This window comes from Anser brachyrhynchus, assembly GCF_964034855.1.
Source record: "Anser brachyrhynchus genome assembly, chromosome: W".
NCBI lineage: Eukaryota > Metazoa > Chordata > Aves > Anseriformes > Anatidae > Anser > Anser brachyrhynchus.
In genome coordinates this window covers 21,654,128-21,665,348 of record NC_137704.1, presented here as the reverse complement: position 1 = coordinate 21,665,348, position 11,221 = coordinate 21,654,128, and the positions used below count along the sequence as shown (strand labels likewise).

Here is an 11,221-nt window from a genome sequence, read left to right as displayed (position 1 = left end):
CTCACTGGTTTTCTGAATGTATTTTTTACAGAAAGCAAAGCCTCTGCATATTGAAAATGTCAGCAGAGTTTGAATTACTAGTCATGTGCTGTTTTGAAAACATTGAAACCTTTTTGAACTGCAGCATCTGAAGGCAAAAGGTGAAACATGCATGCTCTATAAATAGCCTCTGTAGCGAACAAGCACTCTTCTGCTTGCAACTCTTTTGTTGTCTTTAGATAATAATGAACAAACTATTTTCAAGGTGAAATACTAGAGTTCTTGGTGGTTTTTTTTTTGGTTGGTTGGTTTTTGAATGGGTAAATATTTTCAGCAAAGGTTTGTAATTTCAATTAAAAGAGGAATTTTCTTTTTGAAGGGGAATACCTATTTGGAGTGAGGGCTTACAGCCTTTAGCAGAAGAGATTTTCTGCTGCTTTGGATCCATTAATGAACTGTCAGTACCTCCCAATCCCAGCGCAGGTCCAGTCCCTTTGCCTTCATCAAGGAGCACCTAACATCTCTTGGCAGCCTGTAAATTACTGCTGACGAAAGCTTTTTAGCAAAGCACAGTGAGTCAATTTTCTACCTGCTACAAACTTTTGATACTTTGGAGATGATTAGATGGTTATGTTAAAAAAGATGAAGGGGAGGGGAATAGCCCTTCGTGTTCAATCACAACAGTCCTACCAGGGCTTCTGAGTTGAAATTTCCTGAACTGCCTTCTGTGGCATGTTGAAACCTTTTTACAGGTTATATTTACTAACAACAATTTATTTCTTTAAATACACAAACAGAAAAAGAAGAGGAAAATCATGCTTAGTAATTCCCAGGCACTGCAACACAGTTAATGCAGAGCTGCTACATTTTGGGCTGTGAGGGCAGTTGATCTTTGTTTAAATCCTTTGTAATATAAGAAGGGTAGGTTAGGCAACTTGGCTGTGTTAGTGCTGTCATTGTTTAGACCAGGATCTGTGTATATAAATGTGTTGTGGTTTAACCCGGTTGGCAGCTAAACACCACACAGCCGTTTTCTCACCCTCCCCCCCTCCCCCCTCCCTCTCTGGGATGGGGGACAGAAACGGGAAAGTGAAGCCTGTGAGTTGAGATAAAGACAGTTTATTAAGACAGGAAAATAATAATAACAATAATAATAATAGTGATAATGATAATAGTATTAATAATAATAATGTGTAAGAAACAAGTGATGCACAATGCAATTGCTCCCCACCCGCTGACCGATGCCCAGCCTATCCCCGAGCAGCCGGCCCCCCACCCCGGCCAGCCACCCCTATATATTGTTTAGCATGACGTCGGATGGTATGGAATACCCCTTTGGCCATTTTGGGTCAGCTGTCCTGGGTCTGTCCCCTCCCAGCTCCTGCTGCACTTCTAGCCTGCTCGTTGGCAGGACAGAGCGAGAAGCCGAAAAGTCCTTGGCCTGGTGTAAGCACTGCTCTGCAACAATTAAAACATCAGCATGTTATCAGCGCTCTTCTCATCCTAATCCAAAACATAGCACCCTACCAGCTACTAGGATGAAAATTAACCCTATCCTAACTGAAACCAGGACAAAATGTTGCTGCTAATAACAAGAATTCTCAAAAAATCTCTTTGTAGGAAGAGCAGGGAGATGAGTTTTCATCTGAATATGAGTAGGGACTTAGAGATAGTTCTTCTGCTAACTCTGTCTGGAGGCATTCATCATTCCAGGAGGATTTTAACCTTTTCAATACTTGAATTACATGCTGAAAAATTACAAGTGATAGTATTGTTGGAGTAGCTGGTTGGGCTTTTTTTTTTTAATTGCTTTCAAAGAAAAGACCCATAGGAGAGATTTTCTGTTGGAATTAATAGTTCAGTTACTTATTAAAAGTAGGAAGAAATGGGATCAAGCCCTTTCAGTGTTGAAGTGTTAGGGTTTTCCTCAGCTCACAGATGAGAAATAGTTTTATGTATGCTTTGTAGGAAACTGATATTAAAAAGAAAAATATCCCATACAATTTCTTTGAGACCAGTAATCCAACTTTCATATGCTGGGAATTAACCTGAAATAAACAAATAAACAGAACTGGCTAAGTTTTAACTTTAACTTATTTTTTTTCCTTCCTTGAGAGGGGGCACTTATAGGAGCATGTCATGAGTACTTAAAAACAAAAGTGAAAGGCAGAGGAAGGAGCTCATGTTATGAGGGGCAACTCCACTCCCCTTCTCTGTGCAAGTGTTGAGTGGAGCCAAGAGCAACAACATCAAATGCTTGATCTTGTTCAACCTCCCTCCCCTTCCTCTTTGTGGACTTTACAGCTTACTGGCTCTTCGGTTTAAACTTTAACCGCTTTAACTGGTAAACATCTTCATGCAAAGTCTAGGTTAGTGTGTGCAGATTGACCTTCTTCAGGGTAGAGTATCAGAGTACTGCAACTGAATGTAATCCAAACAGTGATGCTCACTGCACAATCTGCTCTGAAACGTACAGCGTAAACTGATGGAAAAAATAAAGATTTTCTTTTTCGTTTCCTGTAACTTGAAGAGCTTTTTAGAAACAGTTGGAGATTTGGACTAGAGCAATGTATATATTTTTTCCACCTAATTTTCATGTAATACTGCTTCCTGCAACACACTTTCTTCTGTTTCACAATACTAAATCAGTTTTGGAGTTTAGGTGGTGTGGTTTTATATGATTTCCATTATAAATAGTTAATGTATAACACCTTGCTTGTAGTGTTTATTCCAGATTTTATATGCACTGTCTGTTCAAGTTTAATACTGATCTTGATCTGGCATATGAAATGTCATTGTTTTTCTCTGTATCTATGCCTCTGAATTAATGCTTGAGACAAGATGAATGTCATGCTTAGGTAAAATAAAAGAAAAAAAGAAAGGAAAAAAAAGAAAACCCAAATTCTGCTATTCATCGAGGAAGTATTGAAAGCAAGACCTGGGTCTTCATGTTTGGGTCTGATCTTCAGAGGACAGTGTTCAAGACCTTTGTTCAGCAGGGTTCTTTGTCGAGCAGTGGTGTCCTTGCTGAAGTGAACATTTTTCTTGTCACGTACCATACCTTCTTACATTATATGAAGACACTGCTCTTTTGCCTTGTGCTTTATCATGCTGAATGGAAAACTGACTCATAATGCAGATTTCTGAAATGGTGCTTGCACATCTCATTCAGTACTATAACTCCGACTTCCTGTGTATTGGTAACTGCAGCAGTTTCCATCTCCAAAAAGCTCTGCAACCATAGCTGTCTAACCGTATCACTTGTGTGAAAGTGAGCTTTAGCATCACCGTAGTGGTGGGAGAGGTGAAAGCAAAGAGGTTAAGTGATGTGTGTAAATGAATCAGTGTCAGAGTGGAGATTAGGACTGGGGTTCATGCCATTAGAGTGCACTACATCCCTCTTGCCTATTGACAGAGTAGTTAAATTTGCTGGTAGGTGCAATCTCCTTAGTGTAGGGTTTGGAAAACTGCTGCCAACTTGCTGAGCTACTGGGAGTTTCACATTGGTCTTAACTGGATGCAACTCTGCTTCTGCAGCTAGGAGTTACCAAATAAATGTTTTCCTTACTATCAATCTTTTATAAATGTTGTAATGGAATGGCAAAGAAGGGTTGTAAACTGGCTTTTTACCTGCCTTAGATTTTGTCGGAGATGAAAAGGGTATGTACATATGAAAGGGTTTGTCATATTTGTAATTAAAGCCAAGTTCTTCAAGATGCATCATTTCTCAGAAATGATTTTCTTTTTTCTTTTGTAACTAAAGGTAATTAATAATGAGATTATAGTATTTTTCTTAATAACATAAGCTTTCTTTCTTTTCCCGCACAGGTTTCCACTTGAGTGGCACAGTGACAGAGCCTGCAATGCAATCGGAGCCAGAAACTGCTTGCAATGTAGCTATCAGCTTTGATCGTTGCAAGATTACCTCAGTGACCTGTAGCTGTGGAAACAAGGATATATTTTATTGTGCCCACGTTGTGGCACTCTCTTTATACCGGATCCGCAAGCCAGATCAAGTCAAACTGCATCTTCCCATTTCAGAGACACTCTTTCAAATGAACAGAGACCAACTACAAAAATTTGTACAGTATTTGATCACAGTGCACCACACAGAAGTTTTGCCAACTGCTCAAAAATTAGCAGATGAAATTCTTTCTCAGAATTCAGAAATCAATCAAGTCCATGGTAAGTTTGATGCTTGTTCTTCCTTTTGCCTCATTCCCTCCTTGGTTTTGAGTTGTATTTTTTTTTGTGGCATTCAGGAGCATGACCTCCTGAGGTCCCTTCCAACCTGAGTTATTCTGTGATTCTATGATGTTTACGAAAGAGAATTCTGTTACTAAAACTTCACTTTAAGATGTTTAGAAAATAAAATTTCTTGGGAAAGAGAAGAATTCATAAGCAATGAGCTTGATGTCTCTAATGCTGTTAATACATGTCCTGATCTACTTCACACACATAGTGTATTTAATTGAAGTGACTTTTTTTTAAGTGGGAAATGGTAGAGTAGGGCTGAACAACAGAATACGGTGCTCTTTAAAAGTGAAAAGGGAACTGTTTAACATTTAATAAGATAGATTTTCTCTTTTTAAAATATAATTTTTCATACGGCCCTGCTTAAACTAGCAAAATTTAATTGAGAACCTGGCTGAAAGAGAGGAATGGAGGTAAATAGCAGGCAGTTTTCCTTTCAAGAAGGATAAATGTGAAGTGCTCCAGTGCTTAGTATTAGAATTGTTTGGTGATCTGGATTTGTGAAGGAAGTAACAACAAAGTGAGTCAAAATTAAAGAAATATCAGAAACCCAAGCAGATGTAAATAAGCAGTACAATGTAAAATGAAATGAAGCATTGATAGCAGCTAAACAACATGAAAAAATAGTTTGAAAACCATATTTTAGGAAAGGCTTTTGTACTTACATTAAACATTAAAATAGAACTTGTTATATAGAAAATAAATCATGAGTTTTTGTTTTGAAACATGGAACATAAAAATAAGGGGACACAATGAAAACACTGCGTGCAAGTCTAGACTGATAAGTTTTTATCTGCCATGTGAAAGTAGACTTTGAAACTTATTGCTATATAATGTTTGTGAGACCAGGATTTTAGCAGGAGAGGTTAGATATTGTCAGCAAATAAGTTAATGCGTTTTGCTGTGCAGATGGAAGGGAAAAAATTTTTAGAAGTTAAATTTATTTGAGAGTTTATTAACTTTCTTCACCATCTTACCATAGAATGTCCTGGTTTTACCTTTTCTGTTATTTAGCACTGGCTGTTTCACAGCAGTTGGTGTTTTTCTTTGATGCTGTATACTGTTTAACAGTTATTATATTCCACCCAAGAGTTCTGAAATTAAGGACCTGATGAAGTGATTTATGTATGAACTTTGAATCATTTGGGGAAATCAAAGACATAATAATATTTTTGAATCATTAATTTTATGATCTTTGGGTTTTATATAATTATTGTTTAGAATAGTTCTGAGTATGCTAAGCTTATAAAATCAATTACTGTTACATTGTGAATCAGTATACAGCAAGCTTGGTTTCTAGCTGGGACCATTCAATCTTTGCACAGTACTCAGTAAGATATGCTTTTTATTTGTAATTGCTTTTTTCCATATCTTCTTCTCCCTAATGCTGCCATGGAATTACATTTATTAAATTTGTACTGAAATGATCTACAGTTCATTTGTATACATCAATTCAAAAGACTTTTATAAAGTGCAGTTCAGAAAATTCAGTAAGGCTGAGTTGGTAATTTGGCATGGTTTCAGCTACAGATTAAAAAACAGCTCACGCCTTAAAGACTACATTCTGTTATTTTAATAAAATTTCACTGTTGACCTGCTCCTGAGTAGTTTACAATATTGTATATTCTTAGCCTATTTTCATCAATTTTGTGGGATAGACCAGTGGACAGTAAGGTGGGTTGAGAACTGGCTGGCTGGCTGAGCTCAGAGGGTGGTGATCGGCTGGAGACCGGTGACTAGCGGTGTTCCCCAGGGGTTGGTGCTGGGTCTGGTCTTGTTCAACATCTTCATCGACAACCTTGATGAGGGACTAGTGTCCATCCTCAGCAAGTACAACGATGATACAAAGCTGGGAGGAGTGGCCGACATGCCAGAAGGCTGTGCTGCCATTCAGCAAGACCTGGACAGGCTGGAGAGCTGGGCAGGAAGAAGCCAAATGAGGTTTAACAACAGCAAGCGTAGAGTCCTGCACCTGGGAAGGAACACCCTCATGTATCAGTACAGGCTGGGGGATGACCTGCCGGAGAGGAGCTCTGCAGAGAAGGACCTGGGGGTCCTGGTAGACGACAGGTTGACCACGAGCCAGCAGTGTGCCCTGCTGGCCAAGAAAGCCAATGGGATCCTGGCGTGCATAAAAAGGAGTGTGGCCATGTTGTGGTTTAACCCGGTTGGCAGCTAAACACCACACAGCCGTTCGTTCACCCTCCCCCCTCCCTCTCTGGGATGGGGGAGAGAAACAGGAAAGTGAAGCCCGTGAGCTGAGATAAAGACAGTTTATTAAGACAGGAAAATAATAATAATAATAATAATAATGATGATAATAGTACTACTAATAATAATGTGTACGAAACAAGTGATGCACAACGCAATTGCGCACCACCCGCTGACCGATGCCCAGCCTATCCCCGAGCAGCCGGCCCCCCCACCCCGGTCAGCCACCCCTATATATTGTTCAGCATGACGTCACATGGTATGGAATACCCCTTTGGCCATTTTGGGTCAGCTGTCCTAGGTCTGTCCCCTCCCAGCTCCTGCTGCACCCCCAGCCTGCTCGCTGGCAGGACAGAGCGAGAAGCCGAAAAGTCCTTGGCTTGGTGTAAGCACTGCTCTGCAACAATTAAAACATCAGCATGTTATCAGCACTCTTCTCATCCTAATCTAAAACATAGCACCTTACCAGCTACTAGGAGGAAAATTAACTCTGTCCTAACTGAAACCAGGACAGATATCCACCCCTTATTCCATACCATTTATGTCATGCTCAAGTTACACTCTTTCCAATACATTCTAATTAATCACCATTTTCATCTATGGTATATAGCAATCATGGTAGTGATGACATACAGTATTATATAATAATTAACATACTACAATTCAACTCATGGGCTATTCTCACCCAGTATCAAATCCCCTTGAGGTACACACCGGACCTCCCCATTCTTTTGCATTACCCACCAAGTGCATGCAGGTCCTTGAGCAAAAGCAATCCCACGAATGGGTTGGCCTTTTCCTGAGGCAGGAGTAGCCCAGACTGTCTTACCCAGCACGTTTCTTACGTGCACTACAAGAACTTTATCCCCTTCTACAGTGCGTAACAGGTTTGATTGGGCAGGTCCAGCTCGGTTGGCAGATCCCCTAGTATTGGCTAACCATGTATGTTTATTCAGCACTGGGCGCCACGGGGGGGGTAGCCCCACCAAAATCGTACGCACCTGACACGGTAACTTGCCATGGTTATATGCAGCAGAGTTACATATGCATGAAGTTTCACAATACGCCTATACATATTCATAACCTGTCCCCGCTTCGTATTAAAATTAGTTCCAAGGAGTCATTTCCATAAACTCCTTCCTTCTACGCTTGCGCAGTGTATCCTGGTGGTGGTCTTCGGGGGTCGTGGGGATGAAGATTGATGACTCTTCCTCATCACCGCTAGTTGACCTCTTGTCTCTGCGCAGACTCAGTTGCTTCTTGGATCTTGTCCATCCGCAGGACCAGTTTCTACCAGTTTCTTAAGATAGGCTCACACTGTTATTAAGAGACTGACCTTGGTAAGGGGCCCAAGGCTTCTTGCTTTAATTAATTTGCACAAGCACCATAGTTAGTAAAGACACTAAGTAGCATCCTAGTTTCATGCTGTCAGCACTCTATCTCTACTTGATAAGATTCCCCTAACTCCCTGTCTCAGTCCCCCCTTTTCGAAAAAGTTAGTAAATTCTTTTACTATTTCTAGGTTCAATATAGTGTTTCTCTAACACTCCTTCAAAATATGTTAGACTCCAGTTTCCATCTGAGTTGGTTCTTTTTCCACTTGCTGTAGGAGTTTCCTGTACTCTTAAAACACCATAAGGTACATTGGATCACTACGCAAAGCACCATGAACAAAACCACGACCACGATTATTGTGATAAACAACTGTTTCAGCCAGGTTAGGTTTGGCAACCAGGAAGTTAATTTTTCAACCAAGTCTATAAATCCCCAGGATGTATCATCCTGAGCTACTGCATGCAAAATTTTATTCTTTTCCGAAATCTTCTCCAGGTCAGTCTCAATCTGTTTTTGTTTGTTAACATATACACAGCAAGTTTGGTTTATGACTGTACACAATCCTCCCTTCTTGGCTGAAAGCATATCTAATCCCATCCTATTCTGAAGTACTACTTTGTGTAGGGAGGAAATTTCTTCCTGTAATGTCGAAAGAACATCAGCTGTGGCATTTTCAATAATTTCTAATGTGGCTGAGATATTTACGATAGCTTTTTCTGTTTCACTTATTCCCAGGGACGGAATCAACCACCTTACAAAACTAGGGAATCCCGTGGGTCTCATCACGAGGGGGTTATTCGGAACAGTACGTGTTTGTCTCCATAAGGTCTGGACTATTACCGGAGTTGGTTCAGTGAATATACCCCCTCGAGGGCTAAGATAGCCCCCAATACAATGACCCTTCCAATTTAAGGGTAAGCTTTTTCTAGCACGCCCATCTCCACATAGCCAATAGAATCCTTTTTGTAGCTTGCAAATTTGTGTGAGAGAATTGAGGCCGTGAGATCCTGCATTCGTATCCTTTTTATCAGCACATATTGTGACACCTACACCATAATCTCTAATTTTAGTAAGATTAAAAATTCCTACATATTCTGCCATATTACAGTTGTCAGGTTCCTGGGCTAAATAACTAAGTGGACCTGTACCTACGCATGGGGTTTTATCGTTTAAGCATCTGGTGTATATGTTAACATTGTCGCATGGGAGTAGTTCAAATCTCTCCCCTAGATGTTCACGATCATCCTTGCCAAATGGACATGTTCCATTTCTTGGGTACGCAAAGGTCAATGTCCAATTCATACTGGGTATGCCCCATATGGGGAATTCTAGGTTTCCTCTAGGCAGCAGTGTGCACACCCAACAGTCAGAAAGGTTGAAACTATCACTCACTGCCTGGGTGAGTTTCACATAGGTATTGTGCACCCACTGTTCAGTTTCCTTGACCAATGATACCATTAAGACCATGAAAAATGTAACCTTCCAGGTTGCACCTGAGTAACCTTCCATGGGGTCTTGGGTGCCTTTTCACTCTGGTATGACAGATCCAGGCATTCTGTTCCTTGATTCTGATTGCTGTGAAAGAGGTAAGGAGTACCTGGAACGGTCCTTCCCACTGAGGTTCCAAGGTCTTCTCTGCAAGAGACTTTACATACACATAATCTCCAGGTTGTATATTGTGCACTGGTCCATCTAACCCTCTACCCCGAGTCCCACTCACATGCTTTCCAATTTCATTGAGCTGTTCACCTAAGGCCACCATATAGGAGGTCATAATTTCATCCCCAGCTTGCATGGATATCCCTCTTTGTATTCCATAGGGTCGTCCATATAAGATTTCAAAGGGGCTTAGCCCTTCCTTTGCCCTTGGTCTAGTTCGTATACGCAAAAGGGCTAAAGGAAGAGACTGAGGCCAGACCAAATTTGCTTCTTGTCCCAATTTCACAATTTGCTGTTTGATTAAGTGGTTCATTTTTTCTACTTGGCCACTCGACTGAGGGCGATATGGAGTATGAAGTTGCCAGTCTATACCCAAATGGCGACTAATTTGTTGTACCACTTTTGAGATAGTGTGGTCCTCTGTCAGAGGATATAGTTGCTGGAACTCCAAAACGTGGTATTATTTCTTGTAGTAATATCTTAGTTACCTTGGCTGTTCTGGTTGGGAATGCTTCTGGCCACCCTGAAAAGGTGTCAGTTAATACCAATAAATACCAGTACCCCCCTTTTCTTGGGAGTTCGGTGAAATCAATCTGCCATTGTTGTCCAGGCCCATTACCTTTTCCAATTTGGCCCATTTTTGGCTTGGGAGTGTTCTTGGGATTAGTCTGGAGACAAAGATCACATTGCTGAGTTACCTGTCTTACTGTGGTATATAAGTTTCTGGCCACAATTTCTCCAATTAGATGTTTATACAGGGCCTCTGTTCCCCAATGTCTCTTCCTATGTTCTTCTCTCACCAAATGCCATACCAAGCAGGAAGGAATAATTAGCTTCCCTTGTGGGGTGAGAGCCCACCCTTCTTTGTTATATGACCCTTCTAAATCTGAGAAGAGTTTCTGATCCTCTTTAGTGTATTCTGGCTTACCTTCTAAGGAAATTCGTCCATCAGGGATCAAAGCCCCTTCTGTATTTACCTTAGTTTTAGCTACTTGTTTTGCCTCTCTGTCCGCCAGCTCATTTCCTCTCTCCAATTCTGAGCTTACTCTCTGGTGTGCCTTAATGTGCATAATCACCACTTTATCAGGGAGTTGAACTGCCTCCAGCAGTTTCAGGACCTGTTCAGCATGCTTGATGTTTTTGCCCTGAGAGTTTAATAATCCTCTCTCCTTCCAGATTGCTCCGTGTGCATGTACAACCCCAAAGGCATACTTTGAGTCCGTATAAATGTTCACAGTTCTGCCTTGGGCCAGTTCCAGGGCACGAGTCAGAGCAATTATTTCTGCCTTTTGTGCAGAGGTATTCATGGGCAAAGGCTTTGACTCTATTTTTTGGCTGGTGGTGATGGCATATCCTGCATGCCTCTTACCACTTAGGACATAGCTGCTTCCATCCGTAAACCAATTTTTCCCATCTTCCATAGGGCTGTCTCTCAGGTCCGGACGGCTTGCATATGTTGCTTCAATAGTCTCCAGGTAGTCATGATGCACTGGTTCTCCCATGTTTCCACTGAGGAAAGAAGCTGGGTTGACAGTGTTAGTGACTACAATTTCCACATCATCCTGTTCTACTAGTATAGCCTGATATCTCAGGAATCTTTGTGGAGATAGCCAATGTCCACCCTTTGCTTCTAGTACTGCGGATACTGTGTGGGACACTAGGACAGTCATCTTCTGGCCCAGGGTAAATTTTTGGGCCTCTTGTATGTTCAATATTACTGCTGCGACTGCTCATAAGCATCCAGGCCAACCTTTTGCAGTTGCGTCCAATTGTTTGGAAAAAT

At 41.1% G+C, this 11,221-nt stretch overlaps 2 protein-coding genes across 6 annotated transcripts in view; one reads left to right on the top strand and one right to left on the bottom strand.

Moving 5' to 3' along the window:
* The window catches only part of LOC308184716 (zinc finger SWIM domain-containing protein 6), a 228,049-nt gene that overhangs the window by 134,155 nt on the left and 82,673 nt on the right, over positions 1–11,221 (top strand). For 4 of the 5 annotated variants that reach the window (XM_080572079.1, XM_080572077.1, XM_080572076.1 and 1 more), the window contains one exon: positions 3,808–4,164. In XM_080572079.1, the coding sequence (XP_080428205.1) occupies positions 3,843–4,164 (322 nt within the window). In that variant the 5' untranslated portion in view covers positions 3,808–3,842. Of the gene's footprint in view, positions 1–210; positions 552–3,807; positions 4,165–11,221 lie in introns of those variants that run through there. The other variant, XM_080572080.1, reaches the window with a different exon arrangement.
* Positions 1–11,221, bottom strand: part of LOC308184776 (uncharacterized protein) — a 120,247-nt gene that overhangs the window by 28,958 nt on the left and 80,068 nt on the right. The gene's annotated exons all lie outside the window — the stretch shown is intronic.